Here is a 21,270-nt window from a genome sequence, read left to right as displayed (position 1 = left end):
ATTGGACGAAGGAAAGCGAGACGGGTGCGATTCTTGCAGGGAGGGATGGGTTATGATTTTATAAACGTTTGGAGAATGAAAACGCAAGATTTTATTCCAAAACAAGATATTGTTTGAACGGGAAATACAATTATAGTTTGTCAAATTTATCTAGCAATAAATGCACAATTGTAGTTGCGTTGGACAAGTCGATGGGAATGTCTGACGAGATGTAAATTAACAAAACTTGCAGGAACGTCGACCTACAAAATGAAAGCTCGTGGGATTGAGGGTATAAAATAGCTGACTTCCAAAATGTTGGAAATGAGGAAGGAATTTAACAAATCGTGAACAAGGCTGAATGATTCGTGAAAACATAAACTTTCCGAGCACGCTTCGCTTTGCTGTTGTATTTCGACCGAATGGTTTATACATTAACGAAGGTCAATGGGTGAAAAAATAGGTTTGCGGCCCGACGAGCAGACTATTCAATTTTTTTTTTAATTAAAAAAAACATTAGTTTAACTTTTATTCTTCTGCAATGTATTAACGGTTTAAAATGAACCACCACCCTCATTTTCCTCCTATACCTGAAGCTACAAATTTACATCAACCTTCAAAACGAGGATACAACCGACGCCAAATGAATGAACACACAAAAATATAAATCAGTGGACAGAGACAGAGAGACAGAACCAACCGAATAAAATTGAAACCTTGGATTAAAATAAAAAAAGATATTTTGTTTTCCATTCGAACTGAAGACCACAGGTGTGCAGAGACGGCTCACCATTGACCATGCGCCACGGTCGCTTCCCCGCACAAAAGTCAGTATTGCAGGTGACCGTGATCGCTTTGTACGTCAACAAATATGACTCCATTCACGGATACACAGAGGGGAAAGCGTAATCAAATCATGCATGCATTTCATGCTGACCGTCTTCCACGAGCACAACGCCGCCGGGTCCAAGGAATTACAGAAGACAAGATGATGATCTCCACACCAGAGCCTAGTTTAAAAAGAAAGAAAAAAAAAGAAGAAAAAAGTCTGCGAATGTTGGACAAAGTTGTCCCATGAGTCCATCTTGAACAAGCAGGGGGAGAGTGCACGATTTGCACAAAGTCCAACTGCAGGGCACACTGCAAAAATATAAATAAATAATAACACCAATGGTTACATAAGCACGTTCAAATCCCATATTCGTATCCGGCTGGGAGACGGTGTGAGATGGAGGGACACCATCTGCTCGTTCTCTTGGGAAGGACAATGTGACATATGGTGCGCGCACGCTGGGCATGTCGCCAAGCAACGTGACGTCACTGCTGAAGCGCCATAACAGGTCCATTTTTAAAGAAAGAAGACTATAGCTTAACTGAGCATACCGTGACGGGAAAAAAAAATAAAACGCAACTTGTAATTGTGAACCTGTAATGGATTAAGAACTCATAAAAGTCTGCCATTCCTCTCACTCCGCAAATAAACTCCACAAGAATAAGGGAAGTTTAAAGTTTATTCAAAATCTATCGATTGTAGGTACACAGAAGAGGTAGAAACTGAAAGGCTGGCGTAGAGCAAGAACCATTTAAATGTTTACAAACTTAGGAAAAATCATTACAGCCCAGACACAATAAAACGGATACAAAATAGTTGAATCTTGCATGGCTGACTAAAATACCCTCCACTATTCAAAATAACCGTTAAAATGGTCCAGGCACACAGCAAAACGTTTCCTCGTAGTCGGATGTCAAACGATATCTTTTAGCCGTCACACAACCCCAATTCTCTCCCCAACCTTACCCGTTCCCCGGTCGGGTTCTCCACACCATTCTTGGGACGCTGCTTCAGCATAGCCCCTGCAATGACTTGGAGCTCATGTTTGTTTCCTCTCTCAAAATATCATTTCAGCAAAACATTGCAAAAGAGAATTATGGACTAGCAATTTTTTTTTGTTCTCAAAATATTTCAAAACATCTCGCTCGCTGTAAGAGAGCATTATGGACTAATTTTTTTGTACACAAAAAATAATAATAAAAAAACCAAATGTTGCGGTCGTTAATTAAATGTCTCCACCCTTCAAGGGGGAGAATGAAAGAAAAAAGAAAAGAAAGAGCAAGCAAAAGGAGGGGGGAAAAAAAAAGCAAGCAAAAGGAGGGGAAAAAAAATCAAGCAAAAAGGAAAAAAAAAGCAAGAGGAAATGAAAAGCAAGGAGGGAAAGAAGGAAAAGGGAGGAGGGAAAAACAAGCAGGGCAGAGAAGAAAAAGTGAAGAAAAGAAAAAAAAAACAGGAGGAAAAGAAAAACAGGAAGATAATATTAACCACAATAAAAAAAGAAAAAAAAAAGGTAACAAAAGTATGCTGCACTAACAGTTTGACAATTATACCTAAATTAGCGTTACAAGATAAGATATAACTAGATTAACGAGTTAACATTGCAAATACAGCTATTGGAAATAAAGGTTGACCATACTGGCTCACTTGAAATTCAACAAGTCCAAGCTCAAACAAGTGAGGCGAAGAGCTCAGCTCAACGCTAAGGCAGCAAAAAAGCAAGGAAATAAGGCAGTTTGGTAGGAAACCGTGGGGATTCATGGATGAGGACAAAACGTCCGGAGTTTATATGCAGGGCGAGACGTAGGCAATTTCACAAAGTGGAGATCTCTATCCGCAATGATCATGCGGGACTGCCGTCCAAAAGGGACGGCGTGCAATGATCGCATGGATTTTCACAAGTTCATATCAACCGCAGTTGTGGACATCGCCGTTCTGCTCAAAGAGCTTCAACAGCAGGACAAAGTGGTGAATGTGAACCTCGTGGAAAAAAAAAATAAAAACCTCCCATTTAAAGCCAAATGACACCATGAATGCAAGGGTGCTGAAAAGACTAAATCCTTTACTGGCAAAGATAGAAGCAAATGTAGAAATAAAAACAGAAATAGCAGGAGGATCAAAACAAAACAACAAAACAAACAAACAAACAAAAAAAAAAGACAATAATAACAGTAAAAAAAAATAAAAAAAATAAAGGAAGGCCAGCGAAGATAAATGCTTTACAGACCCTGCATATCATTAACACAATTGGACACAAGTCGGGGTTTTGGGAAATAGTAACAGGCACAAAAACATCTTTGGAAATCAAGACTCCTCGAGTTGATTGTTTACAACGCAGAAAAAGTTCAAAAATCCTCACTTGGTGAAACTCAGACTATGACATAAAAATATTAATACATTTTGTCATTTTCACAAGGCAGCTGGTCTTGAAGGCAGTTATTAAAGGAATGGTAAACACTTGGTTAGTGTATGTATGGGATGGAGGCTTGGGAGTGTTTGCATCAGTTTGTCAGAGAGAGGGAAGGACTGATAGAAATACCCTCTCCCCCAATCTTCTTTGTTCATCTTTAACTCTTTTCTCAGGCTCCCCGCCAGTGCCACCCTCGCTCCACCTTCTTTTGATTCTCAACTTCAAAGGCATAATGTCCGTTTCCCTGCAAGCATCTCGATGCGTAGCTCTTCCCTTTCCCGCCTCTCTCTCCCGCTCCTGTACGTGTTTCACCGGTGCTCTCTCTTCAAAGTTCTCCCTCCCCTTGACCCCATAATCTTGTTCATCCTTCAACCATTTATCTGCAATCGTTTTTGTTTCTCTGCTTCTTCTCTCAAAATCATTTCTCCTGTTCTCCATTCCTTGCTCTGTGCTTTCGTCAATGTCCACATCTTTCACGATACCCCCGAGCCTTTCAATTGTCATCCTTTTTTCCAAATCATCTCTGCCCATCCCCACACCCTTCCCATCTTTCCACGTCTCACTTGAGCTCCTCGCTCGTTGGGAATGACAAGATTCTACAAAACTCAGTGTTGAAGGTGTTTGGGGAGAAGCAAACACTTCATCTTCACAATCTTCTTCCACCTCAACTGGAACCATATCCTCCTCATCACTCTCTATATTGTGATTTGTCAAAGTTACATTGTGGTTCAACATATAAATCTTACTTCCTTTCACGGAAGCTAACTTTTCTCCTGATCTGCTCATGATGCAGTCACCTTCAGCCAAGGCGGTCTTGCAATCATCTACAATGGCTGCCTTGTCCTTCTGCCGTTTCCTTCCCGGTGGGGGTGGTAGGAGTTTAAAAGGAAAGGGATCAGGATGGGGTGGTGAGGAGAGGGAAGGTAAAGGCGAAATTTGGGGAAAAACAGGTGGGGAGCTTGGATTTGGAGTAAATGCAGATACAGTAGGGAGAGTGGAAAGAGAGCGGGTGGGAAGGGCTGGTGGCGAGATGGCACCGAGAGAAGGTTGGGAAAGAGAGGATGATGAGAAAGAAAGCTGGGAGGGAGAGTGGGTGTGAGAGAGAGATCGTGAATGCGTAGGAGATGAGAGTGAAGTGAGAGGATGAGGGCGCTGGGGATGAGGTACCACAATGGGTAGAGCGTGAGGGAGAGTGTGGGGGAGAGCATAAGGCGGAAAAGGACGGGGAGAAAGGTGATAGTTAAGGATCGACTGGGATTGGGCAGAAAGAAACCTGCTCATATCTTCAGTTGAAAAGGAAAAGCGAAGTCTGGGACTCATTGCTGGGGGTGATGGCGAAAAAGGGAAGCAAGACTGGGCTGCTGAGGGAGGGGAAGAAAACGGTGGCACCAGTGGTGAGAATGGAAAGGCAGCAACTGGCTCATAGAGGGGAGGTGCAGCACATAATGGATGTGGAAGAGTTTGTGCGCCAGCAGGAGGAAGAAGCCCAAGGCCTAAAGGAGTGGGGCGCCCACCAAAGCTGCGGAAAGCAGTCCCGAGACCTGCTCCTGCTGTGCTATGATTGGCAGGACCAACACCGCCAGTGGTACCCCCTGCAGCCGAAAGGACCTCATCAAGCTCAGAATGTGCAGATGCGTTATCACTGGAATCGCTGACAGATCCACGAGCAAGTCGTATGGAGCGAGTTGGGGGCACAGGGCTAAAGGGACCCCCTGATGATGGCCCACCATCTCCACAAGGACCTCCTGGTTCGTGGCTTGGTGATCGCAAAGGTGTGGGCGTGGCAGGGAAAGGGAAATGGGTGGAGCCAGCAGTCGGTATGGGTGGAGCACTTTGGGGCACAGGACCTGCAAATAAAAATGTGATACATTACCATGAGAAAAAAAAAAAACACACAAAATACCCAGATTATCTTAACCTATCATTAACCAAACATGTACACAACAGCCACAGTTCACAAAATGTGTCAGCATTGCCTGAATTCTAAAAAAGGCAGAGTATAGAGGAATTAAAATGTTATATCAAGTATGTTCTAAGCCTGGTGTTGGCTTCACGGTTTAGGTGGCTGGCTTAAGATTTTAGGGTCTTGAGTTCAAGCGCCTGTCGACCCACTGAATTAACAGCAGGTGGGTTGATAGCCTCAGCCTGTTATCTTTCCGAGGTCAGCAAAATTCAGACCACTGAGCTCAATGGTAACAGGGGGGCAATGCATCAGTGGCACAGCCACACCCCTAGAAAATGATGCAGTCAAGCAGCCACAGGCTGCATATCAATAGATAAAAATAAAGCATGTGATAATCGACTTGATGGTGTAGTACTGAGCAGTAAAGGCAGTTGCACCGAATTTACGATAAACGCAGCACAAAACAGGACCAGAAGAAGACTTTATAAGATCTGTGCAGTGCAAGGGTGGTGAGAAACGGTGCTTTGTTTAGCATTTGTGAAAAGTTTACTGGTTAAGATTTCTGATGTTTGCCACATCCCAGGGTATCACTCTCACCTCTCGCTGTGGGGAAATCGCCAGCGTGATGAATGGTCCGACAGGACAGCACAAGCCTTATAAGCCAGCAAACCCCAACCACACCTCACATAGAAAGTAGGCTCTTTCCGAGAGGAATAACAAAGCGATGCCAGTGAAGCAAATCAGAATCTCTCCCAGTGTGTGCTCTTGCCAAAAGTCAACCTCTTTCCTTGCTCTGCTTCCCATCTGTCATGCATTTTTACCTCCACTACCAAAGGTGAAGAAGGTCGTTTTCACCACTTTCTGTCTGTCTGTTTGTTTGTGTGCAGGATATCTCAAAAAGTTGTGGACGGATTCGGATTAAATTTTGTGGACAAGGTTGGGTGTGTGATAAAGACAAACTGATTTGATTTTGGTGAAGATCCGGATCCGGATCCGGATACTACAATTTTTAAAGTGATTCTTCACCATTGAGAGATCGGGCCAAAAATGATATATAGCACAATATCTCAAAAATTATTGGGCCCGATATGTTCTTGTAGATCAGGCATTGCTGGCAGAGGTATGCATTCCACCGAGTGCCCTTCGAGTTATACCATGCGTTCCAGGCATGCTCTTGCCTCTCCAATGCCCAGCCCCAATGCAGCATGCCCTCACATATTTTTGCTTGACCAAGCAGCCATATCTTGTCCAATAAGGAAGACTGCTTCTGGCATTCATGGTGAGTTACCAGTCATGTGGTAGCCAGACCTTACATTTGTTTCAATGACAATAATCAACAGAGATCACATTTCACTTGCTTTACTTAACTAACACAACAAATGTGAAACTATTCTGTCAATAATACTCATGCATGCTCTAAATTTGAAGTCTCATGAGAATGAGAAAGCATCTCAAAATGCAAAGCCCATATGCATGCGTTTTGTACTCAATTAAACTTGATGAAAACAACTGCTAAAGAAGAAAAAACAAAAATGTAAATTTTATTAACTTGTGTTCTGCATATTTTCATAATTAAGATTTGTTAAAACTTTGATGACAAGAGCTCAAATTATAAAAAAAAGTTAATGGTTTGAAGAGCCACATTGAAGTTCAACAGTAAATAGATAAAGAAACACAGAAGAGATTAAAATAAACCCGGCCGTCTCGCACTGCACAGTGGACGGGCTGATAAGGCATATTGCTCCTCACGTATTGTAACCTCACCCAATTACTGTATAAACTAGCAAAGGTACCTGATATTGCCAGGTAACGTCAGGTCCCTCCTCCCACGCCTTCCCCTCCCTCCCCCCCATGCCTTCCCCTCCCTCCCTCCGGACTCACACCCCCTCCTTATCTCACCCCTTCCCCCCTCCCCTCCAGCTTCCTCCTACCCCACTCCCCTCCACCTTCCCCTCCCACCTCCCACAAAGGAATTTTCACAGGGTGTATATTAAAGTGTACGTATACAAAACAACTTCGAAAAAAGTTAAAAAAATAAATAAATAAATAAAACTTTCTCGGCAATTTCCCCAGTGGCCTTCTGACGAATTAATCATTAGCTCACCTGGACTTTAATCAGGTGAGCTTATGCAATCGAACGGTGTCCGTAGGTGAGTGAGTGAATGAATGAGTCAGTCAGTCCGTAAACACTTCTGCCTTTCGCTTGAAACGCACACATTTTTGATGAAACTTGGCAACAAGTTTCACATCTGATGCCCAACGAAGATGTATTGACCCCATCAAAACCTGTGCTCATTAAAGGGGTCTATTGTAAGGTTTTGACCCCCAAAAAAGGTATTTGCCCTCTTCTCCGAAACTACACGCACGATTTTCATGAAACTTGACCACAATGTACCAAATCAAAATCTGTGCTCCTTAAAGGGGTTTATGGGAAGGTTTTAACCCCCAAAATAGGTATTTGCTCTCTTCTCTGAACTACAAACACAATTTCAACAAAAAACTTCATCACCCATGATGTACCTAAGTTTGTTCACGGCATCAAAAAAATTCAGGGTCTAGGGAGGTCTGCGGGGGTTTGAGAGACTGTTGCTCCTGATCTAAGTGAGAATTAGGACAGTCGGTCATATTTGTATACATAGCAGAGTACTCACCCTATGGGTGGGTCAAGTTTGCGAACTAGTGTACTTGCTGAATAATTCATCGTCTGTGATTTGTAAGTGGACTATAGATGTTTGTGTGCTGTGTGCTTAAAAAGTTTGAGATGGTCTTAAGTGTCTTCAGGGTCTTTGGGGGTCGAAAGAGCCTTTGGGGTTTTTAAAGGCTGAGGTGGTGGATGAAAATACACATAGGACAATCCCTGGGTCGGACTTGGTCTGTGTGCCAAATTTAGTGGTCGTCGGCTCAGCAGTATTTGCAAAAAACGTGAAGACAGACAGACATTGAAATTCTCATTTTCATAACAATATAGCATCTTTCTGTAACCACTTGCTATTCCTTTGTGGGGTACCATCACTCTTCTGACAATGGCTCCATATACACATTGCTCTTTTCTTACATGAACTTGCATCGGAATGTGGAAAAGGCTCGGTGTCGTAACTGCTACAGGCCATGGCATTGCTATCAAGATTTGCTACGAGGAATAATGCCAAACACAAATCGAGAATTCCAAACGCAGTTCTTCACAAAGGGGTGAGCTTCACCACGGAACCTGTTCATTTCCAACTTTAATTTTAAGCTTTTCTGCTCCTCCCATCTAATGTGGCTCCTCTGACCATGTTATTGTAAAAAGTGTCACTCTCATTGGCTGAGGGTTAGAGAGCTGCCAAAGCACCACAGACTTTAGCATTTCTTCTGGACCAAATGGAAAGGTCCACAATCTGTCACATTAATTCGGTCTAATCTATCATATCTGCACTTAAAATAGATTCCTCTTGAGTGTCTTTCCACATCGGCTTGTTCTCTCTGAAACACAGATTGATCCCATCTCGCCTACAGCTATCCTGCTCATCTTCTCTGTCTTGATCAATAAAAACTTGTGGCGAGGAAGCTACTATCAAGCAGCTTTCTTTGTGAAGTTATTTATGGTTGGTTATCTTTGGTTTGGTTTTGAAATGCACAAAGTCTGCAAATCTCAGTACCAGTCTCGTTTAAAACTGCGCTTTCCATTCCATCTCGCTCCTTCAAGAATCCATGGGGCCAACTCGGTCTCAATAACTTCAATCACTCTCTGGTGTGTGCTCTCCTTCCATTCTGCATTCCCTCTTTCACTAAAGATGGATCCACAGCAGACGCTGCAAGCAACTTGGCAGAATGTATAAATTCGATATTTGCCTTCAAAATGAGTGCCCCCAACCCATCTCCCTAGTCCGTCCTAATTTTGGCTTTTTTCAAGAGCTGTCAATAGGACACCATTACTTTCCCAACTGAGAAGGTCGAGAAGAGTCTGACCAGCGTTGACACCTGGTCCAAACAGCATCAGAAACTGTATCCTCAAGTCCTGCTCTGATGAACTCACTTTCCCTCTCTGTTCTTATCTGCATGTCCTACATTTAAAGCCACCTCCCTATGTTGTCCCAAACACTTGCAATAATACTACTGCAATCACACAGTGGTCCATGGGAAATGGCTTGCAGAGATTACTCCCTGCATTGACAAGTAATTTTAATTGAGAGTTCTCAAATTCACTGCTCCAATGTGAGTGGTCAATCCACTCATTATGCTAATGATATGCAAGAGCTGCAAAATGATTTCATCCTTGCGAGACTTTATTCTTTTTTTTTTTAATGTTTTCTAATTTTTAGGTCATCTCGTTCGAGATGACCTAATAAAATCAGTCTCGATGTCCGTCCGTCCGTACGTACAAGGGTGGTCCAAAAAAAATGAAAGTTCGAATTTCTCGCGGGCATGTTTGCCAAATCGTTCCTGACATTGAAAAACGCAAAGAAACAAAAAATTAGCAGATTTGGAGGTGGTTTAGGGGTCCATCAAAGTCTCTCAACGGATTCATTATAATGTCACAATACTAATAGGAAAAATGAAACGAAAGAGCATAAAATGTTCTCAGTGGGCAGTGGGCAACTGGCGGTCGGTGAATTTCTCCAATGGTTGATCCAAGAGGAACAGTTCCGTGTAGAACACGCCATACTCACTCACTCTGGGAATCAAAAAGAAGAAGAAAAAAATTAGAGATAAAAAAAGAAAAATAAAAGAGTACTTTTAACACCGACCGACAGCGAACCGAAAGCTCAACTGACGTCTCCCTTTCTCCCACTGACGTCTCCCTTTCTCCCACTGACGTCTTCTTCTCTCCCACCGGATGTAGCAACCCCCACCGGATGTAACAACTTCCTTCCTCTTGATGAACCCCTAAATATTTTTGGAACTGTGGCAAATTTGGCCAGGAGTATTTTCTAGTCAGGTAGAACAAAATAATCAACATGCCCCAAGAATATTCAAATTTTGAATTTTTCCCTTATGATTTTGGACCACCCGAGTACGTACATACCCATTTTTCTTCCAATTTTCTTGATATTTGGTATGTGGGTAGATGTCGATGAGGGATGCACGACGGTATGACCTTTGACCCGATTGAAGGTCAAGGTCAACATCAAGGTCACTCCAAAGTTGAGAAATCGTCCATTTTCAAAATCTATCTCCTCCGCCGTTTATGATTCGATCTTCGAAATTCCTTCGGATTCTGATAATATGGAACAATACCTAAATTTGGTTGGGCCGGTTTTTTGAAATTCGTCCTGGTTATCGAGTTACATGTCTTCAAAGTTGGAAAAATAGTCGATGTGATACGGTTCAAAAAAAATTCGCCCGATCTTGATGAAACTTGGTATGTCGGTAGGGGTCGATGAGTGATGCACGACGGTATGACTTTAGACCTGATTGAAGGTCAAGATCAAGGTCAAGGCCACTCCAAAGTTGCACTCCGACGGCAAAAACGCTCGGCTGCGTGCGATGAGAGTTGGAGTGAGTGGAGATGTGTTTTGGCCTCGTGCAATTCTTTACGTTTCTCTTTCATCTTTCCATACCACAGTTTACTTGCCTGCACTTTCTCAGCTCAGGTGAGCCCTTGCTGTGCTTGTTTGGATAACTGCTGGTGCAGCCCATCCAATTCAGCTTGCAGGGCTAGGGCTTCAGCTAGCACATTCTTGCATTCATCGTATTCAGTTGAATTGAAGGCTTTTTGCGTAGCTTAAATATTATTTTTATATTGCATTGATTACGATTTATAATGTTTCATCAAAATTATTCTGCGTAGAATAACAGTGAAGATGGAAACAAAATAACATCTGAAATCCATTTTCTACCGGTCATACTATGAAAACCACCCGGGCGTGTCCGGAGAAAGCACGGCCTGGCGCGCCCGGAGACAGAGACAGAGACAGAGAGACAGAGACAGAGAGAGATGGGGTGGAAGAGTTAGCAGAGAGAATATGTTGCTTTATGAAGAAATCTCACACACACACACACACACACACACACACACACACACACACACACACACACACACACACACACACACACACACACACAAACACACACACACACACACACACACACACACACACACACACACACACACACACACACACACACACACACACACACACACACACACACACACGTTATTTTTGTTATTACAAGAACGAAATTATTTTATTGCTGGCTTGTAAATGCAAAACCGTAGGAAAAGGTCACAGGGGGCAATTACATACTGGGGGAAATTGGCCTTAATCCTGATCTAATTAACACAGCACCACCCCTCATATGGTGACATGTAACAACCTTAAGCTCACATTTTCTCTTACATTAAGACGTCATTACTTAATTTTTACATCTTACATTACTTAATTACATCTTACATTACTTAATTTACATTGAGACGTCTCCTACACATCCAAGGATCAAGCAACTCTATACAATCCTAAAGGCGCTGTCACACCTTGACGATTTAGCTAGCAATGGCAATGTATGAAAATGTATGTAAAACGTTGGCGTACGCTGAAATTGATGTTTTTTTTTAAGTTTTAGTCGTATTCATAACGTGTTGGTCGTATGCATAACATATTAGTAACGGGCACAGAACGTTTTGTTGTCTTATAGATAACTTAGACCAACGAATGCTTAGCCTGTTGTCAGCATTCACAACCTATGCCTAACGATAGTTTAACTTAGGCATAGCGCTACATGTATCGCCGACGAACTCGTGGCGTAGCCTGTTAAAAACCTGCCGCACGCCGATTTAAATCATAACCGCCTGAGAATTGGAAGTGTCTACCACGCAGTCACACCTTGACGATTTAGCCAGCGTATGCCGACCTATGAAAAATATGTCTAAAACGCTGGCACACGTCGAATACGGTATGGGTAAGTTGTGTATATGTTAAGAGCACGCTGAAAAACGATGAAGTACGCTGTCATATTTCGTGGTACGTTTAGTACGTCGTGAAATTTCAAGCATGCTGAAAATTTTATGACGTACTCGCCGTATGGCTCACACGTTCCGCTTCGCTGGGAATAAGTTGTAGGCATGATATGCGATTGTTGACACACGTCGACACAAGTTCCTTGTAAGTTAGTCATAAGTCGAAACACGTCGAGGTAATGTTTAGCATACCCGAAACTTATTTTCTCCGTCAAGGCACTTTTTCTTTTTTTTCTCCTTGGCTCTGTGAAGGCACGTGATGAAATATCTGAAGTTGTTGTTTTTTTTTGTTTTTTTTTTTCTAAGTCTATCACGAATTTTAAAATATATTTGGACATTTGCTTTTAAGTCTCGACGTTGACGTGACAATATCCTCAAACAGAAAATATTCACAGAGGAGGAACTAAGACTAAGACATGAGCAAACTGAAGAGGCAATCGGACGTGACGTAACGGCACGTGCCGAAATATCGGAAGTTATTGTTTTTTTTAAACGCTGCCAATACGCCAGTATACAATAGCTGTAAATTAGAAACACGTTCAGTAAGTTCTGTGGTCGTCCGGAAGACATCAATAAAATACGTCAATATGCGCTGGAGGTAAGTTACACATACAGTAGGTTCAAAGCACGTTACTCATAGGTTAGAAATAAGTTTTGGGTACGCTAAAGATTACCTCGACGTGTTTCGACTTATGAGTAACTTACAAGTAACGTGCCTCGACGTGCGTCAACGATCGTGTAACGTGCCTACAACACGTTACTCATAGGTTATAAATAAGTTTCGGGTATGCTAATCATTACCTCGACGCGTTTCGACTTACGAGTAACTTACAAGTAACGTGTGTCGACGTGTGTCAACGATCGCATAACGTGCCTACAACTTATGGCCAGCGTAGCGGAACGTGAGAGTCGTACGCCGGCATACGTCGTAAAATTTCAAGCATGCTAAAATTTGAGGACAACCGCAAAGTACAACGATGAAAGCCAGCGTAGTACGACGTATGGCAGTGTTTTTCAGCGTGCTCTTAATGTTATCAAAACTTATACATAACATATGCGACGTGCGTCAACGATTTAGACAAATTTTTCATAAGTCGGCATACGCTGGCTAAATCGTCAAGGTGACAGCGCCTGAACTTTGCGAAGAAATTCGTCCATCTACCCCCACAACCGTAACACAGCCTCCTCCCTCCTCCCCCCCCCCCCCCGGAACGGTAGCTCCTGCATGGTTCAATGCAGGCGTTACCATTCCAGCCTTGCCACTTACCGACTCGCACATAATTAGCCTATGAAATAAATTAGGAGGGGCTGTGGGAAGCGAGCCGTAGATAACTTACCTATTCTCCTTTACGTTATACACCCCTTAAAGACAACAATTCAAATATTTGCAAAATTCTTGGTTCCTCGTTCAACTCCTGGGGCACGTAGAAAATGTCAGAAAGCACACACACAACAAATCTACTGTAAGAGACAAAACCTCAACCAAAAAAAAGTTGTTAACGTTTATACATCTCCCTTCTAAAGACTGCGTCTCCCCCCCCCGCCCCCCATGGATGCCACAATACCCAACGTTACCTGCGGAGCCATCCCAATTTATCCATTTCAAATTTCCACGAGCCCTGTCCCTCTGGTACCGGTTAGTGACATGGATCCAGTGACCTTTCCCTCACACTCTCCTCTATAAACCCAATATCAATCATTGATTCCAACCCTGGAAGACCATGGTTTAAATATTATTGCACACGTGTGATCCTCAACTGGGCAGCGGCGAGGTACGGTACAACAAAAATGGTGCGGGCACTTCCGGTTGTGGTTCCTGCAGTCCAAAAACAAGTCACCCGACTGATGACTTCGTCCCCCCCCCCCCCTCTTCAACTATTTGGTTCCTGAGAGCCAAACAGTTATTTTGCTGTAAGCCTTATGCCTTGCGTGGAGGGTCTCCTCACCATCCAGCCTCTCTCAGCCTCATACGGGTCACCAGGGGTCTCCTTCCAGCTGGTCGCCCAATCAAACCTCCCCTTCAATGGGTCCCCATTTCCAGACAGTACCGACTGCCAGAGACAAATTACCTCAGGGGGAGCCAGTCACCACTCCTCCACATCTTGATCCATTCCTGCGGTCCCACATATCTTCCCCACCCACACAATCCAACATTTCATTTCATCCCCCGCTGTCATTCAATTTCCAAACATTGCAATGCAAAAATGGTGACCGTGTTCCGATACTGCCATGGCCTGCTTACATGTTACAATTCACATTCGTTCTCCAAACAATTTGATTCTTGACACGTAATTCTGGTTTCCAAACCAATCCATTTACTGACCATTGATTCACTCTCGCCTGCTCCCATCCCAAGTACCCATGTCAAAATTTCTAGCAAAACTGAACCCTTAGGAGAATAAGTATCAAAGCACTTTACCCGAAGTTTAAGTCGTCACAGGTTTGTCGGGTCGAAGAGCATCATCCACCCCTTTTAATTTTCTTCGCATTCTTTCAAGTCACCCCTGTGGATTCATTGATTTCAATCTCCCTGGATTTCATACTACCCTTTTCTTCCTAAATTTGCTTATTAATCCAAAATCTTGGAGACCAACGTGGCTAATGTTTGGGTGCAATTGCAGACTTCAAGCACACCCCCTATGAGATGTTAAAGAACCAGGTCAGCCACAGGAACTGTCCACAAGCTTTCTTGCGAGAGGCAGCAGGATCGATGCCTGCATCCCCATTCCAGGATCTGGTAGACCTAGATTTCTCTCATCCATTCCCAGAAGCCTGCATCCTCCTCCTGGATCCAGCAGACCCAAATTTCTCTCATTCGTTCCCAGAATCTGACCCTGGGCTGTTATGTTTGTCTGCTCGGCTGCGTGCGATGAGAGTTGGAGTGAGTGGAGATGTGTTTTGGCCTCGTGCAATTCTTTACGTTTCTCTTTCATCTTTCCATACCACAGTTTACTTTCCTGCACTTTCTCAGCTCAGGTGAGCCCTTGCTGTGCTTGTTTGGATAACTGCTGGTGCAGCCCATCCAATTCAGCTTGCAGGGCTAGGGCTTCAGCTAGCACATGCTCCAAACAGCTGTGATTGCTCTCCAATTCAGCTTCGAGATCACACACTCTCTCCCGAAGACTTTCCACCACTTTCTGGGTTTCGCTCTTGAAGGACTGCAATTCAGAACACAATGCCCTTATCTCCTGATAAGTGCTCACCTCAGAAAGACTCCTTAGAAAGCTCACCTTCCTGATCCATCTCCTTCTTGCCTCCAATCCAACAATCATCATCCAATGGTTCATTCCCTATGACACATTTCTCAACTTTAAACTCCCTCTCAAGAGGCACAATCTCTGAAGCATCCTTCTCAACCACTGGATCAGAAAAAAACTGACAAAGTCCTTCATAAAGTTCAGCATGGGTCTCATTGCCAACAAGTCCAGTATTTGGCAATTCACCTTCAATATCCCTTTCACCTCAATATCCCTTTCTAATGAATCTATGGGACTGACATCTGGAAGGGATTTCTGGGGTACATCAGTTACTGCAAGTTCATCCAATGAAAAATGCTGAATATCATCTTCATCACCAGAATACCTTACAATCAAAACCAAGTGGGGGCATTTTCTCTTCAAAGCCTGCACTTGACTCACTTTGGTTCGTTTCAAGATGAGTCTCTTGCTCAACTAACGGAAAGTTACAGCTGCTGCAACTCTCCTCCTAAACACATCCTTCTTGGGATTGCTCCAATCCTGGCTCAACAAAACAAACCTCAGGACTTGCCTTCCTGTGAGTGCCAAGTTCGGGAAGAAGTGCTTCAGGAAGATAACTTTCCTCATCCAGCACCTTCACAACTTTAATGTAATTTTCCTTCACAGTATCAAATGCGTCACTACCGACCGTACAATCATCAAAAAACATTTGTGTAGATCCACTCTCAATGACAGCTGCATCATCTCCGCTGCAACTGCGAGAAGCACCAAGCTTATGCAGGGTTCCCACTTAGTTTGAGATGTCTTTTTAAGGGCTTTTTAAGGACTTTTAAGGGCTAAAATAACCCCTTTTTAAGGCCCACATCCGAGAAATTCCAATGGTAAATTGAGGCGAGTCACCTAGAAATTAACAAAGATAGTAAGTTTACAAAAAAATCTATTTTAATAATGAACATACAGAACACAGCAGGAGCTTATTCAGTCGACAAGGCAAAACACGCCACACAGCCAATTGGCAAATTCACTTCACAGTTACTGTAGAATCAGCCAGGAGCAGTCACAAGTTTCCAGATCGCAGCACTCTCAATGTTAATGTGTTGTTATGTTAAAATGTTATTGTAGGTGCTGCCACCTGCAAAGTTGCAGCAGCTCCTGACTGCTTCTACACTACAGAACAGTACATTTTGTAAGCTACATGTCATTGTAATTTCCAATTAGGACATAGCAGGCAAGGATTTAGCCTTCTCCTCAATTTCTCTTTCTAGAACTTTGAGTTCCCCCCGTTTTTGTTTGGCAGAGTGCCTGAGAGCATTTGATTTTACCAGAAGACTGTGGCTAGTTTTGCCACCTTTTGCCTCAGCCTCGTCTGCATATTTTTCTGACAATGTGGTCAGACCTTCTATGTCAGTTTCCAACACCTTTCTCTTTTTCAAACCATCCACTTCATCTTCAACCATTTTTCATTTTCTTTGGATGGCTTCTTGCCCTTTCTTTCTTTTCTCTTCTTCAAGATATTGATGGTATTTATGTCAAGAACTGGAGGCTGAGGATAGCAGTTCCTTTGTGATTTCAACTTTGAGCATTCCACCTACCAGTCCAAAATAATCAATGATCTGCCTCAGTGCCACAAGCATGCCTTCACCCAGGTTGTCCTTCTCTATTTGTCTGTTGAGGGAAAAACCCCTCTCAACAGACGCCTGACCATGGGAAACTAGCAACACTTTACGAACTACCCCCCACAACTTCTCAAAGTTCTTGTTTTTACCCACACATTCATAGAGTAACATATCTACCCTGTCATCTTCAACCTTGAAGTCCTTGAACCTCGACTTCAGTTCACACCCTGCTACATCCTGCAGTAATTCTTTGTAACTCGCAACCAACATATCTACATTATCACCATCAACTCTGTTCAGAATCACCAAATTTTCCAACAGGCATTTGAATTTGGACTTTGAGTGTTCTTGATCAGTCACCATCAACCTGAGGATCCAGAGAAGCCATATTTCTGGCTAAACAATACTTAAGAGGAGACCTTTCAAAGATTTTGTTGACACATTTCACCACAAATAGCCTACATTCTTCTTTGAACTGAAACACCTGGCGTTCACTGATGGTCTTGGTTCTCAGGAGGGACTTCAGTTCACTTTCAGCCTTGAAACCAACTTCAATCTTTTTTTTTCTACCCTTTCCTTTTCAAGATCCAGCTTTAACAAGTCATATGCAGTAGAAGCATTTTGTAATGCAAATGGCTTAACACACCTCTCTAACAAATTTCTGACAAGTCTCTCAATATCATGAACAAGAAACGGATCCATTGGCTTGTCTGTTTGGTACAAGGCTAAAAATGGTTCAAATGCACTGGCTACTGACCTGAAAAAAAGACAGTTTTGCGACAGAGCTTATCATTCATTGCACCATGCAGAGTTTTGTAAGAGTTGCTGGTTGGTTTTGGCTTCTTCTTGCTCTCACATGCCTCAACAAATAACTTCAGGTGAGGCCACAATAGAATAACTCTGCTGCAGACAGGACCATTCTCAACCCACCTGTGCTTACAAAATTTCAATGGGAAGTCTTTACACCCAGTTACATCAGTAAAATCATCGTGCCTGGCAGAGGTATCCTTACGATCGTCCATGACGGCTCTCGGGATTGGCTCCGTCAAGGCACGTGACGAAATATCGGAAGTTGTTTTTTTTCTTCTTCTTCTTCTTCTTCTTCTTCTTCTTCTTCTTCTTCTTCTTCTTCTTCTTCTTCTTCTTCTGGTGAAGACAAAACCTTTAGGATGCGGCTCTTGGACACATTTGTCCTTGTTTAGAAAACTAGTGCGAGGAAAATGAAATACCCTTCACCAAATAACAGGAAAATCTGATTTTTATTGACTTTTGAACATTTTCCTGAAATTTAAGTACTTAAATTGTACAACTCAGAAATGTTGGACTTTTATGGGTTTTAAGGACCCGTACGAACCGTGTTATCATAACCCTCCACCGTAGCATCACTTCCACAAGATTCAAAAACAGTAATTGGCCTTCACAACTATCATCAAAATATGAACTCTGAGATTGGTTCTGCGAATTAATTTCAAAAACATCACCCTCGCACTGGTCCATTTGACAAGCATCCGGCTCTTCCTCTTGAGGTCCTTTTGTACCTGTTAAATCGCCTTGCACTTTTTCAAACTTCGCAATTCTCTCTCCAGAGTTTACAACAGGAAGCTCACCTTCGAATGTTTCCGAACTAGCTACTTGCTCGGTACTTGCCATGCCAACGTTTGTATCGCTCTCCTCCACCACATGCTCTGCAAATGGTTCAAACAATGGCTCCGCCAAATCTGCTCAACCCTTTTCAGTAACATCCTCGATGTCAAAGTGCAGCAAGTCAAGTTTAACTTAATACAAGTCAGTCAGCCCAAGCATGGTCTCGACAGAACCATGAACATCACCACTGAGGCGAACAGAAACTTTTGGTTCTGTCTCCTCTCCCTTTACGGCATTGTCCCAAGTGTTCAGCCACTCCTGTAACATCTCATCTATCCTTTCCCCATTCAATTGTGGCTCCCACAATCCTTTGTCAGCTAACACCTGCTCTTGTTCTGTAACATGGGTTTCCAACTTTTGCACCAAACCACCGCCCTGGCGTTTCCAAAATTCTAATTCCTCCTCCCGCTGTTGCACCATGGCGTCCACACAGGTGCGATAGCCCTCCAGGCCCTTGCCCACTTCATCAACTCTGCTTTGTTGACCCAATTTCTTCTTTAAACTTTTCTCCCATTCCTTTAACCATTTTCGTCATTTCTTCGTGTCTCGCCTCGCATTCCTCCTTTGCGGTGCCCAATTTTGTTACTTCCTCCTTACCCGTCTCCATTTCGGTCCACACACCTTCTACATTCTCCTTCACCCCGTTCATTTCCTCTCATACCATTTTGATCTCATCTGCCATCCTCTGGTCCATCCTTTGCATAAATAGCCCTTTTACCTCCACCAGCCCAAAGTCCAGGCTTTGCTGCCCCAACTTTACCTTTTCCAGCTCTGCCTTCAACTCCCCTCGACTCGCCTTCATTTCCCTCCCCGATTCCCTCGTCCATCACTCGCATATCACTCCTAAGTGTTTGTATATCTTCAGCCAGTTTTTGCATATTCCCATCCATTTTTCCTTGTATATCCCATTCCATTTTTTGCATATTCCCATTCATATCACACCTCAGTGTTTGTATATCCACTTTCATATCACCCATAATTTGCTTCATCATCTACAATATCTGATTCATCTGAAAATGGCTTTGGTGAGGCCGATCTGCTACTTTTCAGTGTGGATCCCAGGGGAAATGCCACGTCCTCCAGGAGGGGAATTTGGCGGTCGGGGCTCCCGCCCGGGACGGGGGAACTTTTACCCTATGCTTATCAACCAGCTCCACCCTCGGCTAGCTTCCTTCATCCCTACTACCTTCCCACTGAAACGCCATATTGTGTACGTCCGCCATTTCCCGCAAGCATTTAATCTCCTCAGAAAAAAAAAAAAAATTTCCAAGCGTTCTGTTCTCCTGACACAAATTAACTATAAAATTTGTACCTCGGTCCGACAACCCCCTCTCCCTCAATGGTAGATAGGTGATCATTGAAAGAAATTAGATTCCCAATTCTTTATTTATTTATTTTTAAGCTTAGCTCGCTTCGACACCAAATGTCGTGGTCCCGATGAATTCAAAAATTCCACCCTTAATCAACAAATGTCGATCAGGGTTTGAATTGCACGACCTGACATCAATTATCGTGATCAACAATTTTGTGTCCCCTGTGAACAAAATTGTTTGTTCAGAGCTCGAATCCTGCACTCCTGAGGGAGTCAGGGGGGGTTCATATGCCACTCCTGATTAACAATTGTCACAGCCCTGGTGGTTAGGTTAATTCCCCTGACCCAATTGTCGTGGACGGGCGGTTAACACCGACCAGGCCAGATCGCCGAGCAGTTTTCCTTGGAGGCGAACATGTGATCTTCGGAGATTATGGCATGCATGGGAGGGGAATGGGCGGCAAATGCACGCACACGACGGAGGCACAGCACAGGGGGTTTATACTTGAACCCACAACAAACAGACAACACAAGCAACATAAAATAAACACAAGGGTTTAATGAAAATAAATCAAATATTTACAATGGCAACAATTGAAAGTGTGATAATAAAACATGAGGTATATTAAAGCCTAAAGTCGAGGTGCCTCTACACATGGACTATAAGACAGACAAGGGGAAAATTAAATAAAAGAAAATCCTCCCTTTATTCTGGCACTTAGTTTTGTCCAGAGATGGTCTTTTATGAATTTGACGATCGAGCCACATCGTCCTGTGCGGGAAGATGCGCCCAAAATGGCGCTGAACCGCTCTCTGGGCGGGAAACGTAATTGAGGAAATTTGTGAGGTGATATTCAACGCCAGGGCTCACCAACCGCCGTGCAGCTTCTTCTCATGAACTAATATGCCAAATGTTCCTCTCTTACACGGGGTATGCTCACAACGATTGCCCACCTTCCTCCTTGAACACACAACAGGATAACGCAAAGTTCTCTGAGAACTCCTCTTCCTTTCTTTCTCATAATTGTACGACTTCACGACTCAGCCGAATAGGAATGGCCAGCGTGCTACAAATTCACCAGCATGAACAGGAGAATCACAGTCATTTTGTTGTATGGAGGGGAGAGCAAAAACGAGAGCCTCTGTCTCAGCCATGTTCTTCCACCAACTGTGTCCTCTCCATTCACCAATCATGCCCCCCCACCCCAATCACGTCACACTCACCAATCATAAGCCTCAGGGGCATGACTTGCTGGTACGAATCTGGGAAGGCAGGGCTTCTTGTCTGCTTGGATGTGCAGCTCTGTAATTATTGTTGTTATAAGAAGGTAATTCTTTTTATTGCTGGCTTGTAAATGAAAAAAAATAAAAGGTAGGAAAATGTCACGGGGCAATTAAATACTGGGGAAAATTGGCCTTAATCCCTATCTAATTAACACAGCA

The 21,270-nt window shown here is 43.3% G+C and overlaps 1 protein-coding gene across 2 annotated transcripts in view; it reads right to left on the bottom strand.

Annotated features, from left to right (window-relative positions):
• Positions 1 to 1,472: 1,472 nt before the first annotated feature.
• LOC147031660 (uncharacterized) overlaps positions 1,473 to 21,270 on the bottom strand; it is a 67,505-nt gene continuing 47,707 nt past the window's right edge. For both annotated transcript variants that reach the window (XM_085866491.1, XM_085866499.1), the window contains exon 5: positions 1,473 to 5,065. In XM_085866491.1, coding sequence (XP_085722617.1) covers positions 3,318 to 5,065 — 1,748 coding nt within the window. In that variant the 3' untranslated portion in view covers positions 1,473 to 3,317. The remainder of the gene's footprint in view (positions 5,066 to 21,270) is intronic.

This window comes from Eptatretus burgeri, chromosome 2 (assembly GCF_056783735.1).
Source record: "Eptatretus burgeri isolate ZD-2024b chromosome 2, Ebu_testis_v1, whole genome shotgun sequence".
In the NCBI taxonomy this organism is placed as follows: domain Eukaryota; kingdom Metazoa; phylum Chordata; class Myxini; order Myxiniformes; family Myxinidae; genus Eptatretus; species Eptatretus burgeri.
This window is presented reverse-complemented; position numbering and strand designations above follow the sequence as displayed.